The following is a 24,049-nucleotide window of genomic DNA, read 5'->3' as shown; positions in this document are numbered from 1 at the left end:
GTTTACACTGCGCATGACACACACATAATAGTCATTTAGAGAAAAGAAAAAAATACCATCGCGTAATTTTAAAAGCTCTTGAGGTCGCTTACTCGAATTAGTTCAACACTGCTCCGTCCTTAGGTGAGGGTCTCTCCCTTCGCTCGAGCCAATTAAATGATAACACTGCGATAACACTGATCACCAATATGATATCCACTGCGCGAGCCACTGTTTCTCGAGCTGAACTTTCAGTCCAGTTCCGTCCAACTCCTTAAACCATAAATTTAGTCCGTACGTCACCACAAATGACGCAAATTTTGATACAAAGCATTTTATTTTAAAAATATTAAAAAGTAAAATACAGATATGGTGATCTCGGTGAAGCAGGTAAAAAATACCCAATGTACATTATATTATATTATCATTACTGTTGTAGTTATTATTACAATAGTTAATTTAATTTGGTTATTGGCTGTCTTCTATATGAGAATGACTCCAGTCCTTAATTGGAGAAATGTCCATAAATGTTCATAAACTCAAAAAATCCAGGACCACATTGCAAGGTGATTGTGGCAAAAATGTATTTCCATGAAGAACATACTCCACAAAAAAAAAAAAAAAAAACTCAAACAAAAACAAAACAACTATTTTTCACAGTTCCACTCTGTTTGGGCAGACGTGTTTCTCAGCGCGTCTGCCGTTTTTGGGCGAGTCACTGGTTTTGGGATTGAGGCAGACTGGTTTATTCACTGGTGTCGAAACACACAGGGTCTGATCAAATGGTCAGACTAGTCTTTGTCCTTTACAGCTCTGTGGCTGGTCCCCATTCAATATCATCATCCTCTTCCTCTTCCTCCTCATCTTCATCCTCAGAGCTGTCGCTGCCCCTGATCTGTGTACGGCGCCACTGTACAGCCTCATGATGAGCCATCCTACCAGTTAGGAAAAGCACGAGAGAGACAGGTTCAGTTCACACACACACACACACACACACTCATTTACTCACTCACTCACACAACAACATATTCAAGGCCAGGCCTATCTGATTTAATTCATGCTAATGTTCTCTGTCAGAGTCTCTTTGCTGCGTATGGAATGCGTGTAAGCCTGTGGACATGATAAGAGTTAGAGTGGTATTGGTGGGTCACTCGGTGGAGTTTGGAAGTGTTACACACACGCCCGATACTCACACGATGAGCGGAGAATGGCGTTTTTCCTGTGGCTCGGCAAGTCGAGTCTGAAAAAGGAGAAAACAAACCCCCCAAAAAAACCCCCATCATTTATCCTCCATCCATTCATTCATGTAGTACATTTATATTTTGAAAAGGAAAGGAGAGATTACACTGCGAAGCAGCGTCTAAAAATATCTCTGTCATCGGTTTGATCTCCTAACAGGATTCATGTAAATATCTGAATAAGGAGACAGGAGCTATGTCTGCTTTTTTTATTAGCTCCTATGTGCAACGCTGATCGCCTACGATGTTCATTGTTCTCAAGAAAAAAAAAGGTTAAAAATCAATCAATCGATCCATCAATCAGTTAGTTCATTGGTTTCATATAATGCTGCATCACAGCAGACAAGAATCTCCTGCTCCCTCATTGATAAACCGTTGAGAATGACAGTATTACCTCCTGCAGTTTGTCCTCTATGGCGGAGAGGGAGGCATGTGAAGTGCTCTCCAAAGTTGTGTTCATGGAGGGGGGGTCAGGCATCGCGGAGTTATGGGGGATGGGATCCGGAGCGCGGAATTCCGGCGGACCGTCTGACGGAGTGGTAGGAGCACGGGGTTCAGAGGCGCTGAAATCGGAGTCGGAGAAATTGCGGGCGTCCTCCTGCTGTAGGGGACTGTTGGAACGGAGGGAAAAACGCGGCTCTGGGACGTGGAGGATCGGAGGAATCTCTGGAGGAGGAAGCGAGTACTCGTGTTCCTCCTCCTCTAGGTAGGCCGGGGGCTCGGGACTCAGGTTCTGATCCAACGCTGGTTCTGAAGAGCGGGCCAGGGCTTTGCTCTGGTGTCGGTGCAGCCCGGCCGGCTGGTCCTGAAAGGCGTCGTCTAGGTCTTCGTTGTCGGTATAGACCTCTCCGTCTGTGAAGGGTTCTCCGTCAGTGTCCTCATAGTCACTGGCCGCACGGCTGTCGCAGCTCAGGTAATCAGTCGAGTGTGAACGACTCAGGACATCCAGCTCCTCCTCTCCACCTCCTTCCAGCTACACACACACACACACACACACAGACGTGCAAACACGCACATACACACGCACACACACACACACACGCAAACACACGCGCGCACACACACACGCAAACACACATGCGCAAACATGCACATACAAACGCATGTACACACACATATACAGACAAACAGAAACACACACACAAATACAAAGAGAGGGAGATTCCAGTTACATTGTAATTCAAACAAGTACAACAGAGAGACTTCACACACACACACACACACACACACACACAGGTATAAGAGAGCTTATAAAGGTGTTGTACTTGTGGAAATGTTAAAAATCATCTCTCACCATCACTTCAGACACCCAGACTGGCTTTGACTGCTGTTGCCGGATCTTGTCCTTCAAAATCTCGTACCATATGTTAGAGTTGGGCTGGAGGTCGATCCGTGCTGAGGACCACACACAAACAGTAAACAAACCAATGCACAAATAAAAAAACAACAATGAGTAGTTCAGAGTTTCTGTGAAACCCTTTGAGCTGATTGGTAGAACCACATTAACCACAGTCCAATCAGACAATGACTCTGTGCTCTCACAGACCTTTCCACTGCACACAGCAGGAAGGCCAGTCAACAGTCAACTCATTCCTATGGTACTCCTTCATGCATGTTCAGGTCCTGTGTGTGTGTGCCTCATGTGTGTTAAGGTGCTGCGGGTGTGTGCTAAGGTTCCACGAGTCTGTTTTATGCATGTTAGGGAGCTGTGATCATGTTGTATGGTTGGATTCTGCAAGTTAAGGTTCAGTAAGTTTATGTGTGTGTGTGTGTGTGTGTGTGTGTGTGTGTGTGTGTGTGTGTGTGTGAGTGTGCGTGTGTGCTTTTACCTGAGAACAGGTGACTGTAGTGCTTCCTCATTTTCAGGGCCTGCGTGTAGAGGCGGCGGGAACTCTTGTTGGAGTTGGGGGAGTATCTCTGTCTCATGGTTTTGACGTCTTTCCTGCTCTGGGGGTCCAGGAAAAGCGTCATGGGGTGATACTGGATGTAATTTAGTCTCTCTATTGCAGTAGGTGTGATGTCCACCAGGGGGTGCTTGTCCTGAAAACCACAGACAACCCAGTTTACTCTGAGCCTTCCACAGACAAACACATCTCCACACTCACATAACAGTGCTCTTAATCATCATCATATTCCAGGATAAGCAAGAGGAAATGTAATGAGTATTGAATGAATACACTTGATGACATAACTGAAGAAGAGATCAAAGAAAGAAAAGATCTTAGGAGTTAATGTGATTCCCCCCCAAAATAGTCTTTACATTCATTTACCTGTTCTGCAATCTTCCTGACTGTGTCTAGTTTGATGACCGTGGACGAACCATCTCCACCACCTCTGGGAACCATCTCTGCCAAAGATAGACAAACACACACGCACACAGACACGCACACACACAAAACAGAAAAAAGAAAGTTCAAGTTAAATAAAAACAGACAGACTTCAGATTAAGAAAATAAAATAATAGTACTTTTAAATGTACTGAATCCATCCAGTTTCACAGACATCATACCTGCTATTTCAAATTCATTAGGCATTTCTCTGGACAGCTTCTCCATGGCAATGTCATTCAGAGGACCCAAAATGACTATTGGCCTTTTGAAATTGGCTGAAATTGACAAAATATTCAAATCAATAAAAGTTAATGACTCTCTCTCTCTCTCTCTAGAAACACAGAATAAAACAGTATTTAGCATCTTCTGCAGACCTGAGGTCATGACCTCTGCTTTACCTTCTCTGAGTAGAACTTTCTCATATGCTGGGAATTTGCCCTGAATGGTTAACTGAAGAAGGTCATCACGAGTCCGTCTGACGTTCTTTTTGGCTCCTCTGAGACCCCGTAGTTTCCAGAATTCAGCTCTGGGTCCGGGGCCCTGTCTCTCTCCTCCGCTGGCTTTTTGAGATCGCTCCAAACTAGCCAGAGTTTCCGCCCTACCACACACACACACACACACACACACACATCCAAAAACACAATCAATACACTACACAATATCCCAACAAACCAGAGCAACCCTCCATTTCTCTCTGTTATCTAGTGTTGGAGAAACTGCGTGTCCTCGACTCACTGAGAAGGAGGGATCAAGCCTAAAACAGGATGCTAGGTACTTTAGCCCGTGGGTCCAATCGGAGAACAGGTAAAGAACAATTTAAGTCTGAAGCTGTTGGAGTGTATGATGGATTGCAGGACTGTTTTAACTACAGACCAAGGATGAGCTTTTTGACAGAGTTTAGTACAAAGTGAAGTGAGTGACCTCTTAGTTCTGAAGCTCAGACAAGTTAATGAAAGACATTCAAACCAGACTAAGATTCATAGAGAGAGAGATACAGAGATACAGCAGGAGTGTAATTTGATCTGAAGAGCGCATTGGTATGGTGTTTTTTTTTTAAACAGGCAGTTGGTGGTCTAACCCAGCCAGGTTTGGGTTGGTGATGAGTAGAGAAGGCATTGCCTTTTTTTTTTTTTAAACGGGGCGGTCAGTGAACTTACCTGGCCTGGTTGGGGATGGTCCCCTTATCCATCTCGTGCAGGTCATTGCCCATTCGGACGGCCAGCCAGTTGCCCAGTTTGCCGCGGTGCATGGTGTCCAGTATGCGGAACACCTCTCCCCTGGTGAAGCTCAGGCCAAGCGTGCCCTCGGCCTCGTGGTCAAAGTGTGTGCGGATGTAGAACGAGTCTCCCAGGCTGGATTTTAGGATCTTCTTATAGACTGCATTAAACAGAGCCACAAACACGACCATCACAACTGTCCTGATACAATCACTCGCAGCGTGGCCATAAATGCACTCTGAGACGATGGTTTTACGGTGGGCGTGGCCTCGCACGTTTTGTTCCATTTTTCTTTATTTCGATAATCTTCCAAATAAAACCGTTTTGCCAGTTCTGTGACGTTAAAAATGCTGGGAACTGCTGGGACTTTTACTCTCAAGAGTTTTGTATCTTTAGACATTTGCATCTCCAAAGCAGAGAGTGGAGAAACTCACTGTCTATTTTGTTCTGTGTGCGAATGTCAAGTTTCTCTCCCGTGCGAATGTTGAGCAGGAACATGGCCGCTTCTTCTCGTGTGAAGTGACCAAAGTCTACGCCGTTCACCTGTCAGAGAGAACAGCCAGGTGTAAGAGACAGGACAGAGATGTCCAGAGAACAGCCAGGTGTCAGAGACAGGACAGAGATGTCCAGAGAACAGCCAGGTGTAAGAGACAGGACAGAGACGTCCAGAGAACAGCCAGGTATCAGAGATAGGACAGAGACGTCCAGAGAACAGCCAGGTGTAAGAGACAGGACAGAGACGTCCAGAGAACAGCCAGGTATCAGAGATAGGACAGAGACGTCCAGAGAACAGCCAGGTGTAAGAGACAGGACAGAGACGTCCAGAGAACAGCCAGGTGTCAGAGACAGAACAGAGACGTCCAGAGAACAGCCAGGTGTAAGAGACAGGACAGAGATGTCCAGAGAGCAGCCAGGTGGACTCTTCTACTCCTGCAACTCTTACTTCACCTCAACTTGTCTCATCTCATATCATTTGTTCAATTCGTACAAGTTATACAGTCAAACAACTGCCTTTCTATTCATCTGGGTCAAGAATGAACCAATATCATTCTGACTTGATTCCGCTTCACTGTTTGGTGAGAACACATTTTAGGGACATTGCTGGACTTACTTTCAAGATATGATGCCAGAAACCAAACTTTTAATAAACAATACATGCCACAGTGACGTGAAGTTTACTGATAAGACTCCACAATACACTCATGTGACTCCAGTCTGATGAAGTTCACATTCTCTGTCTCTTACCTGCAGTATCTGGTCTCCTTCTTTAATGCCTTGCTTCTGGGCGGGGCTGTTGGGCTGAACTCCGCCCACAAAAATGCCTACATCGTTCCCACCCACGAGCCTCAGGCCGACACTCCCCTCCTTCACAAACTCCACCCTGTTCTGATCAGAGCTGTACCTGAGAGAGAATACAGAAACATAAGACAAGGTGAGCAACAGACAAAAAGAAAAAAGAATACAGAAAGAATACAGAAATAAGAAAACTACAAAACGAGTGTTCAGTGTGTGAAACAGAAAGAGAGAAAACTTCTCTCTGAATGAAGACACTTAGATCAAAAAAATGATCCACGAGAACTAGCAAAGTATGAAAGTCAGTTCTTTACCCTGGGTTTGGCACAGGGATGGCGTCCGGAGGGAGAGAATAGAGCGGTTCCTCTATAGGCTTTGCTAAAATGGAAAAAAAACCCCAGTGTTTTAATTCACCAGACACCTACAGGATGTTAGCAGTTTCTAAACGGAATCTCTGGAGAAATCTCTGTGGACATGTTCCACTCACCATTAATCTTGGAGCTGCTGCTTTTGTAAGTTCCAATCCGGGTATTCCCATTGGCCGCACGAGGAAAACTGTACGAGAGACAGTAGCGTTATTCCAGTAGAGCGCATGACACAGAGCCACTGACACCACACACACACACACACACACACACACACACACACATATATATATACATATATATATATATGTACAAACAGTCAAAGTCAGTAACAACCCAATGCTACATGTTAATTAAGGACATGTGTCATGTGAGTGTGTAAGGGGCCACAGTGAAGTCTCAGTGGTTCTGTGAGAGCGTCAGACTGACTCTACATTCACATTCAGAACAGCCGAATGATTCACCTGCTGCTAACACTCTCCCTGCCCTGCTGAGTCTCAGAGGGGAAAAGCAGGATAATTAAGACTCCACTTTTCCAGGATTACCGTGACTCAGTCCCTGAAGGACAGGAGTCTGTAAGGAGAGGAGAGTAGGAGGCGCAGTAAGGAGAGGAGAGTAGGAGGAACAGTAAGGAGAGGAGAGGAGGAGGCGCAGTCCTTATACTGGAACGGAGCCAGTGACTTGGTTACTTTAAAAGGTGTATTTGACTGAAACTCATGCTGATAAACATCGTTTCCACTGATTTCACTGGTATCGAGAGATAAGCTCACTGTGTGTGTGTGTGTGTGTGCGCGCGCACGCGTGTGTGTGTAAGACAGAGAGAAAGTCATGTGACAGGGGTGTGGCTGTGTTTAAGAGGTGTTGGCTTTTTGGGAGTGATTAGGAGTGAGTATTTGTAGAAAGGTTAGACTCGCACCTGCGATGGCTGTCTTGGTCTGTGCTGCTGTCCTGTCTGACTGGTGGAGATGGAGCTCTTTCAGACTCTGAGGAATCTATCACACACACAGACAGACAGACAGTGAGTATGACAAAATGCTCAATATTATTGAACTAAGTATCATTTGTTTTTCATGTTTTATGTCTAAGTGTTTGCATTTTTGAGGGGTCAGGATATTTTTGTTTTTAATTCTGAATTACAGTAAAAAAATACCAAAATATTCATGTATCTGAGCAGCTTTGGTCTGGAGCTCAGCCATAAAGGCAAGCCATAACCCAGAAACTGTGTTTTAGGTATAAACATTTATGGAACAGATTGGAAATGTGATTTGGTAGAAAATCATTTGAAACAGGAACAGTAAATTTGATTATACTGTTTTGAGATATTAATTTTTGTGAGACAAATGTAAATGCCTTAGATTACAGATTACAGATTATTGAGTGTGGACCAGACCTTCAGGTGGGCGGGTGGGGGAGGGGCTTCTGCGAGGAGAATCCAGGCGGACCGGAGTCGCCCTCGTCCTGAAAGCACTTCTGATCCAATCAAAACAAGCGAAAAGATTTACAAATGGGACCGTTACATGCTTCATAACAGAGTTATGAGACTTTCTGTTTGCGTTTATTTCTTTCGTTCTATATGAGTTCTGAGTATCCTGTGTGTAGTACTGTAATCCGTGAGCCCTTAGGGTACTGTGTCTGATGTCTCACCCTGATCTCGTTCTTGAATTTCCACTGCTGGCCTCTGATTCAGACTCTGTGGGACCTACAAACACATGCACGTACACACACACACACACACACACACACACAGACACACACACGCACCACAACACCTTCATCAAACAAAACCGTTTTTCTACATATTTTCTATTTATCAAAACTGTTTCTATTAATTAGAAAAACAAAACAACTGAAGTATTGGCTCATCCCTCCATTCATCAATTCATCTAAAGCATCTTATACATTCCCCCTGTCTCTCTCCCATCTTACATATTCCCATGTCTCTGTCCCATCTTACATATTCCCATGTCTCTCTCCCATCTTATAGATTCCCCCTGTCTCTCTCCCATCTTACATATTCCCCTGTCTCTCTCCCATCTTACATATTCCCCCTGACTCTCTCCCATCTTACATATTCCCCCTGACTCTCTCCCATCTTACATATTCCCCTGTCTCTGTCCCATCTTACATATTCCCCTGTCTCTGTCCCATCTTACATATTCCCCTGTCTCTCTCCCATCTTATAGATTCCCCCTGTCTCTCTCCCATCTTATACATTCCCCCGTCTCTCTCCCATCTTATACATTGCCCTGTCACTCTCTCGTCTTACATATTCCCCTGTCTCTCTCTCATCTTATACATTCCCCTGTCTCTCTCTCATCTTACATATTCCCCCTGACTCTCTCCCATCTTACATATTCCCCTGTCTCTGTCCCATCTTACATATTCCCATGTCTCTGTCCCATCTTATAGATTCCCCCTGTCTCTCTCTCGTCTTACATATTCCCCTGTCTCTCTCCCATCTTACATATTCCCCCTGACTCTCTCCCATCTTATACATTGCCCTGTCTCTCTCTCGTCTTACATATTCCCGTCTCTCTCCCATCTTATACATTCCCCTGTCTCTCTCCCATCTTATACATTGCCCTGTCACTCTCTCATCTTACATATTCCCCTGTCTCTCTCCCATCTTATACATTGCCCTGTCTCTCTCTCTCTCTGTCTTTATCCATAAAGACAGTTATGCCCAGTGCTCCGTTTAGGGGTCAAAGTATTGATGCATCCCTGCCCTGTGAGCCTGTCTCTGCTCCTGTATCTACCCGTACACTTAAAAGCCTTTTCTCACCTCTCCTGTTGAGGCTGGAGGTTTTGGGAGCAGACCAGTTTGGAGGCTGAATGGCAGGAGCAGAGATGACCTCTGGCGTGGCTCTGAAAGACAGAGAGAGGAAAGTTGGAAGTGAGGGAGAGGGAAGGAGGAAAACCAAAACACAGACAAAACAAAGGGAGGTTACACACACGGGGAGACGGGAGAGACAGAGGGAAATCGATGATGAGGAGAGAGAGATATTCACCTTGCTGCTCTACAGAGGCTCTGTGACAAAGCAAGAGGCCCCTCCTACTGACCAATCACGTTCAAGCAACATTAATAATCAGACTGGCAGGCACTCAAGCATGACAGCTCTGCACAGTGAAACTACCTTCTGTGACATCTTCTGTGATACTATGGTTGTTTCCTGTGACCACGCTTCTTAAACACACAACGCAATTGGAGAGGAGGATATGGGAGGGATAGGAGGTTGAATGTATGTTTTGTGATTTTTTTTTTTTATTATTTATTATTTTTGTAATATGATTTTTATATACGTTTTCATTTAAAAGGAGCCATTGAGGTGTAAATTTGTGTTCTCTGTTTACGCTGGTGTATGAGAAGAGCCTTAAGTGTGTGTTGTACGTGTTTGGCCAAATGTTTTCCACCGATTTTCAAATCATTTTGAAAGGCAGAAATCAGACAGGACTGAACCACGTATGCACTGCAAGAGCTCACACACGTTTGTGTGCTTTTTATTTTATTATGTAACACACACACACATCACAATAATCTCATCAGAGAATAAAAATACAAAACAAAAAGTAGCACACACACACACACAAAAAAAAATACATAAACAACTGAAAATGAAAACGAAAAAACTGAACAATCCAGAGCAAACATCTTGAGCTTTAGCAATCAAGTACGAGGTTACACTACCAACAAAACAAATTTATACCTTCAAATAAAAAAAATAATAAAACAAAAATTCAAACACAAAAAAAAACCCCCAAACAAATGATTAAGAATCATTCTGTGGCATGCGGCAGTTGATTGGGTAATCCCCGTTTTGGGAGGGGGGGCTCGTTCATGCTGGGGTTCTGTAAAGGAGAAGGTGGGGTTTGGGTGGGGCAGCTACACCTGTTCATCTGTACCTGTATCTATTGCGGGAGTCCTGGCTGACAGGGGTGCCCATTCTGCGTGGGGCTCTGTCACTGCCATCCGACTCTGACTCCGAGTCATCTGTCAGGGGGAGGAACAAGACTCAGCGCTCTGATGCCTCACAGTGGGAAACACAACATGTCAGGCAAGACAGAGAGGTAAGACTGTGTGTGTGTGTGTGTGTGTGTCACCTGGGGGAGGGGGCCTGTATGGGGAGGATCCCCTGCGGGGGTAGTCATGATGTAGAGGAGACGCCCTCAATCCAGGAGGAGGGAGGTCTGGAAGAACTCTGTGAGAACAAGAGAAGAGAAGAGAAGAGAGGTCAGGATCCAAGAACTGTGCTCATAGATGAAACCAGATCCTATCGGTCATGCCAGTGGAATCACTGTGGGATTAGATGGGATTAAATGTGTTAGAAAACCGTGCAGAGATCAGTAGGAGCTTGTTCTAGAATCACAAGAGGCCTTGGCTGTTCCAGAACTGGGACTGAGAGAGTCTGTGTGTCAGGTTTTAGTGAGACCTGTATCTGGAGTGGTCATCAGCTCTGGGACTCTCGCGTCGGCGTGGGGGAGAGGCACTCCTGTCTGAGTCAGATTCAGAAACCGCTGAATTAGGAGAGAGAGAGAGAGAGAGAGAGAAAGATGAACATGTGAGCTTCCCATTTACCGCTCTGCAGTCATGCCAGGTTACTGTTAAGTGCTCGTTGACTGAGGAGTCATGTGAATGAGATGGGACTGTGGTTTGTAGGGATCATGGGAACTGTAGTTTGTAGGGATCATGGGTAGTTGATGAGAATCTAGAATTGGGTTAATCACAGGTCTCTCATGGTACCTTTTCGAGGTCGTGAGGCTCCTGACGAAGGTCTCGGAGCGTTCCAGTTTTGTGTGATGGGCGATGCTCGAGGATTTGGCAGTGTGGAGATCCCTGATAACATCCTGTAACCGCACAGCAACCAATCAACTAACTCCACAGAACACCTTAGCAAACAGCTAAAAGGATCTTGGCTATCCCAGAAAAATCATCTATCTTAGCGTGGGAGACATGCTATCCACTGAGTATGACGGTGTGGCAATGGGCCATTCCCTCTCTATGGTGACGATTAAAGGTGACTGAGTTCATGTAGGTATGAGATCAAGGAGAACAGAAAACAGACTAGGGCAGACCTGTACGTGGTGTAAATGCAGACCTGTATGTGGTTTAAATGTGGACCTGTACGTGGTTTAAATGTGGACCTGTACGTGGTGTAAATGTGGACCTGTATGTGGTTTAAATGTGGACCTGTACGTGGCGTAAATGTGGACCTGTACGTGGTTTAAATGTGGACCTGTACGTGGCGTAAATGTGGACCTGTATGTGGTTTAAATGTGGACCTGTACGTGGCGTAAATGTGGACCTGTACGTGGTTTAAATGTGGACCTGTACGTGGCGTAAATGTGGACCTGTATGTGGTTTAAATGTGGACCTGTATGTGGTTTAAATGTGGACCTGTATGTGGTTCAAATGTGGACCTGTATGTGGCGTAAATGTGGACCTGTATGTGGCGTAAATGTGGACCTGTATGTGGCGTAAATGTGGACCTGTACGTGGTTTAAATGTGGACCTGTACGTGGTTTAAATGTGGACCTGTATGTGGTGTAAATGTGGACCTGTACGTGGTTTAAATGTGGACTGACCTGTATTTGTCCCTGTTGTCCGGACCGTCCCTTGCAGGAGGAGGAGGGGAGGGACTGCGGTCTGAGTCGGAGTCAGAGGGAACTGTGGGGGAAATAAGGAGGAGTCACTGTTACACAAACACTACCTGTTTTGACTCTCCTCACACACTCCTCCCCAGTGCTAAAAAAATCCTAAACAGGAGCTGTGTGGCACTCACCCCTGCGGGGGGGTGCGGCGTAAGCGATGGGGCGGGACAGAGTGGACCGCACGGGCGATGAATCACGAGACTTCGCTACGGGCGGGGCTTCGGCTCTGGTTCTGTGACACAGACAAGAGTTGTTACGACCCTTGAGTGAGTCCAGTTGAACTCTGGTTGACTGCAGTGTTGAAGTTTATGAGTGAGTCCAGTTGACCTCTGGTTGACTGCAGTGTTGAAGTTCATGAGTGGGACTTTACCTGCGTGTGCGACGCTCTCGTCCCGGTGGACGGGACGTCCTGTTGCGGGCGGGGCTATCTGAGTCCAGGTCAGAAATGTCTGAGACAAAGAGTGAAATGGTAAGAGTCAACGACACACTCACTACATGCCACCGTTTTCATATATGCAGTTTATCCTCTGAGACAAGATCTGATGCCCATTGGCTTTCATTAAATGACAGAGTTTACAAAATCCTGATTGGAAGCAAATCCATCACTACGAACCCCCTGATAGCCTCTGAACAGAATATTTCCGGAATATTCCCGGTCTCCCGCTCACCTTCCAGTTCGGAGCTGCTGTTTCCTTGGTCACCCTCGCTGTTCCGTGGGCTGTCTTCCACCTCCGGAATGCTGACCAGGAATTTACGGTCGTCTCTGAGGACCAGCATGGTCAGTTTTCCACGGGATTTCTCCACCAGGTGCTTGGTTTCCAGCAGGGACAGGTTCTCTGTGACCATCCCGTTAATCTGGACGGAACACGACAGGGTAAAGACCACACTTGTGTGTGATTCTCCAACACTCATGTCACTATGATGACCATTAATAAAACTTCAAATGTAACTACGACTATTACAGCTATTCCTCCCACCATTACTACTGTATCTACAGCACCTCCTCCCTCTACACTACATATCTGGAACTCAAACTATCACGTACCATATATAAAATGACCAAACAGACGACAGAGTGAATAAATAAAGTAAGACAAACAGAACACAGGGACGATAAAGGAAACACGTCCCGTGTACAGGATGCACAGAGTTATTAAGACACGAGGGAGGGATCACTAGAGCATGACTACACACCTTCAGAACCAGGTCTCCTTCCTGCAGGGAGCCCTCCTTTGAGGCCAGTCCGGTCGGAGTCATGTGTTTAATGAAAATCTGGCTTCCTAACTTCATGCCGTACTCTGAGAGAGAGACAGACGCAGAGAGAAGAGAGAAGAGTTTAGGTAAAAGGTACATCCAGGTGTCTAACCCATGTACAGGCAGGCTGGTGTGTCTGCAGGTTTTTGACTTGACAGGTTTTTGACTTGAATCCGTAACTTTGATAGAACTTTGGGCACCTCTCAGGATATTTCTCAAACCAGGACGATCAAACAGGGAAAAGTGGCCAAAGAGGTTGTCAGAGAAATGAGAACTAGTAAAAAACTCAGTTGAGAAAAACTTTGTTTAAACTACGCGTTTGTTGTAGTGATGCGCTTTTCTCTAAGCGGACTGTCTTTTTAATGGAGCCTTGGGTAAACCATCGAATGAAAAGAAACACGTGGTTTGAATAAGGTCCTTCTCTATGGCCTGTGGTCAGCATCCTCACCGTCTGTGGCTTTCTTCTTCACCAGCGTGGCTCTGATTGGTCTCTCCAACACGTCCTGCGACGGCAGCCGTTTGAACCCCGACATGAGCGGCAGGTCGTGGCCGTTGCGGTCGGGAGTGGCGCTGCGCGCCCGGCGACCGTAACCGTGGGGACTGCCAGAGCCGCGGCGATTCCTGCGGTGCGGCGGGTCGTCCAGCAGGTTGGAATGTGACGCGGCCCGTACGGGTCTGGTGCTGGCTGGGATCTGGATCACTCTGGGCCTCTTTACCGTCTGAACGACAGGATGAAAAACACAGTCATACTGAATCTGTCCAGCATCAATAACTCCATTAAACATTTACTCACACACTCAGCACACAAGACCAGTGTTTGTTTTTTCTGCTTGTTCCTCCAGCTTGTCAATCAAAATTAGTGGTCGACCATCTGAAGTTCCCGCACCACTATTATTATTATTATTATTATTATTGTTATTATTATTATTATTATCTCACAATATTGGCTGTTTTGCCACAGCTCTTGAGGTGTTGAATAGTGTAATTAGATGACACATTTTCCATGGAAACGCCGTTGACCATGACGATCTGGTCCTGGGTTCTGTGGACATGAAGAAAAGACAGTGGAGTGTGTAAAGACAAAGCCGGTTTGGCAGGCTCAGGAAGGACATATGGGGGGGGGAGTGGCGGGGGGGGTGAGATGCCTTTAGATGATGAAGATGAGAGAGATCGAAGGTTTGACTCACTGTAGTCGACCCATGGCTGGGCCGTTCCGTACGACATCAGACACGATGACCGCTGTGTCTCCCGTCTCTGGGTGAGGTTTGTCACGCCCACCAGAGAGAGCGAAACCAAAGCCCATCTTAGGGTCCTGAGACGCAGAGAGAGAGAGAGAGAGAGAGGGAGAGAGAGAGGGAGAGAGAGAGGGAGAGAGAGAGGGAGAGAGAGAGAGGGAGAGACAAACAGAGAAGGAGTAACACAGAGAGGTGGAGAAATTAGAGAGGAAAAGAAAGTGAGAGGCAGAGAGAAAACGAAACAAGAGAGAAAACGTCAGGTAGGGAGAGACAAAGAAAGAAATAACAAGAGAGAGAGAGAGACAGAGAGAGAGAGAGAAAGAGAAAGAGAGAGAAAGAGAGAGAGAGAGTGTGAGCACATTCCAGAGGCTCTGAACTGTATCGCGTAACAGCAAACGAAATTCCTGAGAGCAGGATCTGGGTGTGTCTCCGTTCTGAGGCTGGTGTCGAATAATAAAGCTGTCATTGACACAAGACTACTCACTCCATTACTGAACAAACACTCTACTTCTCAACACAGTCGGCAAAGCAAACCGCACAGGAGTAGAAAACAAAGGATGCACTTACTTTGATCAACATTATCGTGTGTTGTTCCCATATTGTCATTTCCTCCATGTCTCTGCTCTGAAACAGGAAAACAAGTCCCACAGTTAGACAACGTCCAAAGCAAACACACACAACTGAAACCTGCTCCAACCTGGCCCAATCAAACAACATCTCACTTTACCTCTTAGAAACAAGACGTTTGGACATGAATCTGTAGGCTTAATGCCTGTCTGTCTGTCTGTCTGTCTGTCTCTCTTCTATTTTCAACGTGTGTGTAGAGTTGAAGGGAGTGACGTGACTCACACCTGTCGCATTCCAGCCACACAGGTAGCTGGAGGGCGGGTCCAAAGGACTTAGGTGAAACCTGACACTGACCAATCAACAGCCTGGACATAACGATAAGGGATACAGAACGACTCTATTTCATAATTCTTCACATGCCTCTCTTAAACGTGTAGCTGTGCCCTCCCCTTCGAAACTAAACACACACACACACACACACACACACACACACACAGACACAAACACACTGACGGAAAAACTAGACCAGCCAGATCAACAGCCAAACTACGGAAATGACACAGTTTAGCCGAGACTTAGTCAGGATTTATGGTGATCGGGTGAATCACTCACACACACACAGACACACATAGACACACACAGACACACGAGCCAGCCAGGCGACGAATATTCGAAAGGTGACAGGAATGCAGATCCATGTCTGTCCACTGAGCCTGTTCTATTGGACGTCAACTCTGGAAAGTGTGCTGTCCTTATGTCTCCCGTGAAATAGTTTTTTTTTCTTTTCTTTCTTTTTTCTTTTTTTAGCGATATATTCAAATGATAAATAAGCAAATAAAAAATAAAACACTTTATCTATGGCGTACGAGGTTTTTGGTCTCAACTGTCACATCTTCACAAATTGCAAAAAGAGATTCTCCAGGATTTGGAACAAGACAGACATTTATGTGTATTGCCAGTGACCGCGTGCTACACATTCACGTTTTTGCTTTTATGATCAACGTCTGTGTGGAGACGCTTGGTTTGTCTGCCGTCTCTTTATGGCTCTGACAGAGAACCATTTGATGGTACTTCCCATACCTACAGCCGAATCACCTCGTAACCACGACACCCAATCAAAGAGCGGTGCAGCGCTGTAAACACGATGACTTTTGAATTGTGAAGTTGCCACCTGTGGTAAACGTCAACTTCCGGACACCTGTGATAAATCCTGACTTTGTCCGCCGATGGCGACACAGACTGTCTGTGTTCACTGCCCCGGGTGATTCGCTCAAACACATCAGGGCAGTATCAGCTGATGAAATTTCAAAATTCAAAACTTATTTCTTTTGCTAGCCTGCAAGAGCCATGGGACAATTCCTTTTTAATTTTAAATCAGCCTTTAAATCTGTGAAGCTTTGTCTAGTTACCACGGCATTGACTGTGACGATAGTTTAGACTATCGTCACAGTGAAAGAATGCAAAAATGCAAGTATTGATGTGGGTTAGTGTTAGAACACACAGGTCAAACAAAGATCACCCTCTTGCCTGCATGAACTCTGACCCCGCTGTAGTCCAAACATAACGGCTGCGGTTTACACACGTTCACGACTAAACACCAATTTCCACCTTCCATCTGTCAACATATAACTCAGTGCCCAAGCGTACTCCCCCCAAAGCAAATTTTCAAAACAGTCCAAAAGGCTCAAAGGACAACGCTCCACAAGTGACAAACTGGTAATCATGCAGACAGTAGGTGCTATGTGTCATAAAAAACACAGCGACTTCGGCGGATTTGCATACTCAGGTTTGCAACTAACACCATCCCTACAACTACATTACCTGAATCTAATGAATGTTTCCTAAAAATCATACACGCCATTAATGTCACTGTTCTCCTCTTCAAAACACAGAGTTACGGCTCATTAAAGAGACTCTCTGAAATATGTAAAAAAAAAAAAAAATATAGGGGCAGAGGCCTGAAACACTACTTTTAAATTTCACCAGAGATTGACTAGAGATACACACGGACCTGTACGATGAGCGTCTACAGAACCAGACAGACATGTGTGAAGTGTTTGGGGGAGACAGAGAGTAAAACAGCAGGCAGGATTGTTTGTGCTGACATGGTATGCAAATCTCACGGCGACACGATCACCAGGCATGGAGCGTCAGGTCATCTCTCTCAAACGCTGTCCGATGACAGCTCAGAAAATGAGGCGTCAAGCAGCCAGGACAGGTGGACAGAATGGGCGTAGTTGGACCGGATCAGCTATGAGCGACGTATTATCTCAAGTGAAAATGTTAAAATGATGCTGTTGCTTAAATTTATAGCCATAAGTCCCGTCCAGTCCGCGTGTTTAATGTACACCCAGAGTATAAATGAAGGTGGAATTCATTCCTAAAATAAAAATGTGTCATATAGGCCTATATTATAAATTATGCTTTCAGTGTGTGAATCACAGACTGGGGGAAAAAAACGTTTAAAGGCGGCCGAAAGCGTAGATGACACAACCGAGACAAAGATTGGGTCCACGTCGCCAACGCATAAACCCCTGACCCGCTTTCTCGCCGTATGGGTTGAAGCATTCAAACGGAAAACCAACGGACTGTACCGCCGTGACAGAGTTACCCAGCGTAACGCTTGACTACAAAAATACATCTCAGAATGAACTTTGGTCGGGAGTGATGGGTATGAAGAAATGCTCTCTTGTTTAAATGTCATAAAAACAGTTGGCTTATTGTTGTGCGAAGAGTTCCTCTGTGTATCATGTAATGATGTTCTCTTTCACCTCTCTGCTCCTAAACAACAGAAGGGTTTTTTTTTATGAGGTATCAGCTCAACATTACACAAAGCAATCTTATCACAAGCGCCCGGTCTGCACTCGATATGGTATCTCCGTGGTTACTCAGGTGTACGTGTTTCACTTGCGTGTTTCGGATGAGAGAGAGAGAGAGAGAACGGCCCAGTTTTGCCTTGCCGTCATATCTTTAGCAATCGCACATCCGTGTCTAAGAAAGAAACTGGTTTATGACGGTGAATTTCATAATTACTGAGGTTATTGTGAGGTTTTGATGGTGAGACACATATTTAAGACTGTGCCTATAGATTTTGACATTTTCAGATGTAACAATCAAAAATGGAGCCCATAAATAGGTTTAACAGAAGGTTCCCGCGTCTGACGGGAGACAGGAGCACTAACACTTTTCACAGTGACAGTAATGAAGTAATAAAATCTCTTCTGGTCCAGTAAGTATCAGTGTTAGTATCAGTGCCAAGTCAGTGATACACATTAGACAGTGGCACACACCACAACACAACACAACACAAACAGGTATCAAACAACAACGACAGAAACAGCAAGGCCACATAAACAGAACTACTTTCAAATAACCACATCAAGAACAGATTCAGTGTTCAAAACAACATTTGACCAGATTTAAAAATGTCATTGACAGTTCATCTTACAATGTTACAAACACACAAATATTTTATCTTGGGGGAAAAAAAAAACAAAAAAAAACAATACACCATCTGACAGAAACCAGGCATTTAAAAAAAGGTTTAAAGATCATTGAGAGGGTGATTTGTGTTCAGCTTCTCCTTGTCCTACTCACCAGTCCTTTAAATCGCACCTCCATGGCGTGAGTACTCTCAGACAGTAAAGCACCTGTGACCTCTGTGATATGTAAACAACCTGCCAGGCTATGCTACCTTTGCATCCCAGTCTCACCATCCCAGTCCAAAAATCCCAGTCCGAACGTCCCAGTCCAGAGATCCCAGTCCAGGTCTCGGCTCCCGTGTCGGACAGGAGCAGACTCGGTGGCCAGTGAGAACAAGAGAGACAGATAAACAACTGGTGTCTGAGGCTTTGTCAGGGTGGCAACACCTGGAGAAAACCTCACCTGCACCAACTCCCAACTCCACCCTCCCTCTCCACTGCTCTTTTGTTCCCTTTGTTTTAAGGTGGACCAGAGAATCTCAGGCATAATCCGTGAATCTCTGTGTCACAGGAGAGGGGGGAAAAACACCTTAAGAGCATTTCTGAAATCCACTGTGGATGTAGGAGGGGAAAGGTCAGCTCTGATAGCTAACTACAGGCCTCTCCCATGCATTTCATTCACACACACATGGTAAAAACAGTATACTGCATAAAGCAGTCTGCCATAGAGAAATCCTCAATCCCAAACAAGGGGCCAAATCATGACTTATCATGTATCACCATGACAACACGAGCTGAGATCATATCAATTCGCAGGTAAATCAAAGTTTCTCTGGTAGAACTTCAGAGTCATAATACAACTTAACCAAAACAAAATGCCAGTATGCATTTATTCCTCCCCAATAACACACACACACACACATACACTCTCACACACACACACACACACACACACAAACACACACAAACACACACCCACACACATGTCTGTTAATCAAAAATAGAAGACAGTACCAGTGTAATTGTCTTTTATGACTATGAACTAAAGCTGTATGTCCCTGACCCACTGAATAATCCACTATAATACTGGGCAAGTGAGTCTTATCACAGCTCTGCTCAGGCTGACATACAGGTGACCTCTACCCTCACACAGGTCAGACATACAGGTGACCTCTACCCTCACACAGGTCAGACATACAGGTGACCTCTACCCTCACACAGGTCAGACATACAGGTGACCTCTACCCTCACACAGGTCAGACATACAGGTGACCTCTACCCTCACACAAGTCAGACGTACAGGTGACCTCTACCCTCACACAGGTCAGACATACAGGTGACCTTTACCCTCAGGTCAGACATACAGGTGACCTCTACTCTCACACAGGTCAGACATACAGGTGACCTTTACCCTCAGGTCAGACATACAGGTGACCTTTACCCTAAGGTCAGACATACAGGTGACCTCTACCCTCACACAGGTCAGACATACAGGTGACCTCTACCCTCACACAGGTCAGACATACAGGTGACCTCTACTCTCACACAGGTCAGACATACAGGTGACCTCTACTCTCACACAGGTCAGACATACAGGTGACCTCTACTCTCACACAGGTCAGACATACAGGTGACCTCTACCCTCACACAGGTCAGACATACAGGTGACCTCTACCCTCACACAGGTCAGACATACAGGTGACCTCAACCCTCACACAGGTCAGACATACAGGTGACTTCTACCCTCACACAGGTCAGACATACAGGTGACCTCTTCCCTCACACAGGTCAGACATACAGGTGACCTCTACCCTCACAGGTCAGACATACAGGCGACCTCTACCCTCACACAGGTCAGACATACAGGTGACCTTTTCTCTCACAGGTCAGACATACAGGTGGTCTTTTCCCTGATGCAGATGCAGTCCAGTGCATGTCTCTCTCTACTGTCTGTTCAGAGACTCCTGGGGGTTTGGGTCAGTACAGATATAAAGTGTGTGATCTTTTCAGACAGAGGCACTCCAGTTGACTTTGGAAAGCAGATGTGTCCAGCCCTGTGTGAGGGCAACAGGGAGAGAGTGGGGGGCGGGGTGTGTGTGTGTGTGGCAGTGGGGGAGGGTGTGTGTGTGTGTGTGTGTGTGTGTGGCAGTGGGGGCATTAGCTGCCGCTGCTGTCTTGGTAACCCTGCGAGTGTGTGTTTTGCCAGGTTAATGATTGATTAGGCTGAAGCAGTCAGTTCACTGCACGGCCCAGGCGAGCTCTGAGCAGGACTCTCTCACACTCTCTCACAGCAATGAGGAAGTGAAGGAGCAAAGATAAACATCTCTTTGCCGTAAATACCTTTGGGTTTCTGTCAGTAGGTACAAACTGGTGAACTGGGCATTTGCGCGCTCTCTCTCTCTCTCTCTCTCTGATTTAATTATGCTTTATGGGAAATAATTCAGTATAGTAATACCAGTGTTAACAAGGCCGGATAAACATTTGCCCATAACAATAACATGAAACTCCCTTTCTCTCTGACAACAAAGGTTTCAATCTTTTAAAAGATATTTTTATTAATTAAAATTGCATTGTTTCAGTGCTGTAGAAATGCCACCAGCTTTCACACCACTGTCAGGATAAGAAGTGAACTACATTTTTGTAAATACTTTAGCAATAGTTAAATATCAAACAAATAATACCTGAAGACAAACTGAATAAGAGTGAATCGTAATTGTCATTTCCCTTTCATTTCCGACATCAAACGGATTTCTAGTCTGCGGTTTGCCTCCTACAGCCCTGACAGGAAAGTGGAGGAGACATGAGGCACATTGAAACCCTCGAGACAAAAGTCTCTTCTTGAGAGAGGGCGTGACTATTCACGAGTGTATGTACACAGCTTCCCACAATGACACTTCACAACTACAGACACAGAGCCGACGAGATTTACAGAGACATTCACAGTTTGTAGTCCGTAGGTAGACTACCCGTTTACTTAAGCGAGCCTGATGCATTTCGAACCTATACATCACACAGGCCGACAGAGCGAAATATTACAGTAGTCTGAATAAAAGTATTGACTGACTCTGTCTCGGTGGCACAAACACAAAGGCCTAGGCGATAACTTCTCTTGTAAACAGACGCCTCAAAGTGTCAGGTGACGGCTGTTTATTGAGGTCCATTAAAATACAAGTGTTTATTACGGCTCTCCTTCATGACGCATTCATGAAACTCAACCTACCACAGCAACACGCGTACCTGTCGTTTGACTGACAGGCGTAGGAGAGAAATATTACCCATGTTTGTAGGCCACAATATATTTAAACCCCCAATGTAAATAAAAGCATTTACCCGTGGATCTGTCCGGGCAAAGCGGCTAAAAAGACTGAAAGATTAGCTAAGACTTGCTAAAAATGTCTAGAAACAATTGTACTGAATCAAACTGACCGAATGACAGGTACATTCAAAGTAAGCTTGAAGGGAAAAATGTTACCAAAAAAAAATGTAGCCATTTTGAGAATGCTGTATTTCGAAACCCCAGCGAAACTCCGGAACAGGTGCAAACATGTGAGTGTGGCAAAACCAGTCTCACCACTTGAAGAAAAGCGGCACCGCGGAGCTCTGCGCGAAGTATCGATCTTTATTCCGGTCCAATAAACAATGTGGGAACAGTTTCTTTCTGTTTCACTCTCCTGACGGCACAAGTGTTTTCGTAGGCGAATAAAAGACAAATTCTGAATAAGAAATAGCCGAGATATTGCTCTTAGAGTAAATGTGAAACTGTTGCTGCATTTTGTCATCTTACTGATAACAAGCAAACTATGTGTTTGTGAACCAGTCCAGTAGGCCTAATATTTATTCTAATAGCACTGACAGAAATTCTGGCACTTCTAACACTGAATATGACGAATTACAGGAGTTTAGATAGAGAGAGTGAACGAACTGGGAAAACGTGAGCTTACCTACTTCGTTTCGGTTCAGCTCAAGTTCAGTCGTTTTCACAGAATAAAGCGCTTTTGTTGACCTTTTGTTAAACTGACAGCAATTCATCTGGTCTTCCCATCAATAAACTGTTATAAAGAGTACTTAGGAAGGAAGATTTTTAAACGAGCAACGACCTTAGAAGCTAATTTCACACAAAGCATGACCAGCAAGCGAGCAAGGTGCACATTCCACACTATTATTAAAAAAAAAGGCGACAGCATTTCGTAAAAAGAATCTTTCACCGTACCTGAGTTCCTCTGCTCCTCAGGTGTAAAATATTGATTCCAGTCAATTGTTTGTGAACTTAACTCTTCGATTACTGAAGTCTGAAATGACCGTTCCTTGTTGTTTCACCAGCTGACCTGCGGAACGTGAAACTTTACCTGTGGCGTCTGGAGTGGGAGAGTACCAAGGATTAAGGAGGGTTGGGTACGGCTACGTCACACAATACACAGGGTGATATCATTTCTTTAACTTTGAACCTAAACTAGGGTGTCATGCAATATTCCTGATGTTTGTTATGGTGTTTATGATGATCGGCACGATATTGCAAAGATATTCGTTGAAAAAAAAGGTTTGTTCATCACGCGGAATTGTTCATTTTCGTTATACTTTTACTTTAAATTAAAGTGCACAGCTTGTTTTATAGTATTATGTATTTTCCGAAAACCCGTGTGCAGTACGGTTATTCTGAACGACCAGTCTCTTCTGTAATGTCTGTTACTTATTAGTTATTAGCTGTTCATTCCCTTTACTGTGCTTCATACCATCGTTTACTCGCGTGAGGAAGTAAGTGAACTGAGTGACACCTGGAATTTTTTTTCATCCATAGCTTTAGTCATAAAATCTCTCTCTCTCTCTCTCTCTCTGTGTCTCTCTCGCTCTCTCCCTGTCTCTCTCTGAAGTCTTGTATGCCGTGAAGCCATTTCTCGCGGTAAATTCACTTGAACAGCAGCGCACCCTAGCGGACATCTTCTTAACCTGTGTACACAGAACAGCTCAAACACTGGACAGGGGCAGTTACATACTGGTTGGCAGGATTACCGTTGATTATGCATCAGAGAAGACCTGAGCAGCAGGCTGAGCTGAAGCCATGAAAGAATAGCAGGATTCCCTATCCCCCCTCTGTGACACACACTTTGACTCGGTGAGCTCTGTGTTCGACTCAGTGAGTTCTGTGTTCGGCTCGGTGAGTTCTGTGTTCGGCTCGGTGAGTTCTGTGTTTGACACGGTGAGCTCTGTGTTTGACTCGGTGAGTTCTGTGTTCGGCTCGGTGAGTTCTGTGTTTGACTCGGTGAGTTCTGTGTTTGACTCAGTGAGTTCTGTGTTTGACTCAGTGAGTTCTGTGTGTAGAGTCTCAGAGTGACAGTTTGTGACTCTGGGGGATCTCTGATTCATGACTTGGCACAGTAGGTCCGTGGAGAAGAGAGAGAGGGCAAAAAAGGAGGGGCGAGAGAGAGAGAGAGAGAGAGAGAGAGAGAGGTCACAGAAGTCTGTGATTGTTAAGATACTCATCACCTGCAGTTTGGATTAACTCTAC

At 45.2% G+C, this 24,049-nt stretch overlaps 1 protein-coding gene across 1 annotated transcript; it reads right to left on the bottom strand.

Moving 5' to 3' along the window:
• Positions 1-663: 663 nt before the first annotated feature.
• tjp3 (tight junction protein 3) lies at positions 664-22,845 on the bottom strand. Its single transcript, XM_030784210.1, has 31 exons — positions 22,757-22,845; positions 15,125-15,181; positions 14,510-14,634; positions 14,262-14,364; positions 13,771-14,041; positions 13,263-13,366; positions 12,737-12,923; positions 12,439-12,517; positions 12,200-12,300; positions 12,003-12,084; positions 11,161-11,264; positions 10,850-10,934; positions 10,521-10,618; positions 10,323-10,410; positions 9,205-9,287; positions 8,067-8,121; positions 7,813-7,892; positions 7,339-7,414; positions 6,545-6,612; positions 6,372-6,435; positions 6,010-6,166; positions 5,199-5,307; positions 4,705-4,924; positions 3,946-4,145; positions 3,727-3,822; positions 3,488-3,564; positions 3,047-3,257; positions 2,512-2,612; positions 1,612-2,190; positions 1,173-1,219; positions 664-914 (listed from the first exon to the last, which is right to left on the bottom strand). Exons 2-31 carry the CDS (start codon positions 15,170-15,172, stop codon positions 785-787), a joined length of 3,828 nt encoding a protein of 1,275 aa, XP_030640070.1. The 5' UTR covers positions 15,173-15,181; positions 22,757-22,845; the 3' UTR covers positions 664-784.
• Between the last annotated feature and the right edge of the window lie 1,204 nt (positions 22,846-24,049).

The sequence above is a fragment of the Chanos chanos genome, chromosome 9, assembly GCF_902362185.1.
Source record: "Chanos chanos chromosome 9, fChaCha1.1, whole genome shotgun sequence".
In the NCBI taxonomy this organism is placed as follows: domain Eukaryota; kingdom Metazoa; phylum Chordata; class Actinopteri; order Gonorynchiformes; family Chanidae; genus Chanos; species Chanos chanos.
The sequence above is the reverse complement of the archived record's forward strand: the minus strand, read 5'-3'. Positions and strand labels throughout refer to the sequence as shown.

What these genes read in the sequence shown, in the direction of transcription:
- tjp3 (XM_030784210.1), bottom strand. Translation starts at nt 15,172, where the DNA reads ATGGAGGAAATGACAATATGGGAACAACACACGATAATGTTGATCAAA. An exon ending in CTCCAGCCTCAACAGGAGAG is followed by an intron (nt 8,122 to 9,204) that starts GTGAGAAAAGGC and finishes ATGTGTTTGTAG; the next exon opens with GTCCCACAGAGTCTGAATCA. An exon ending in ACCATCCCCAACCAGGCCAG is followed by an intron (nt 4,146 to 4,704) that starts GTAAGTTCACTG and finishes TGTGTGTGGTAG; the next exon opens with GGCGGAAACTCTGGCTAGTT.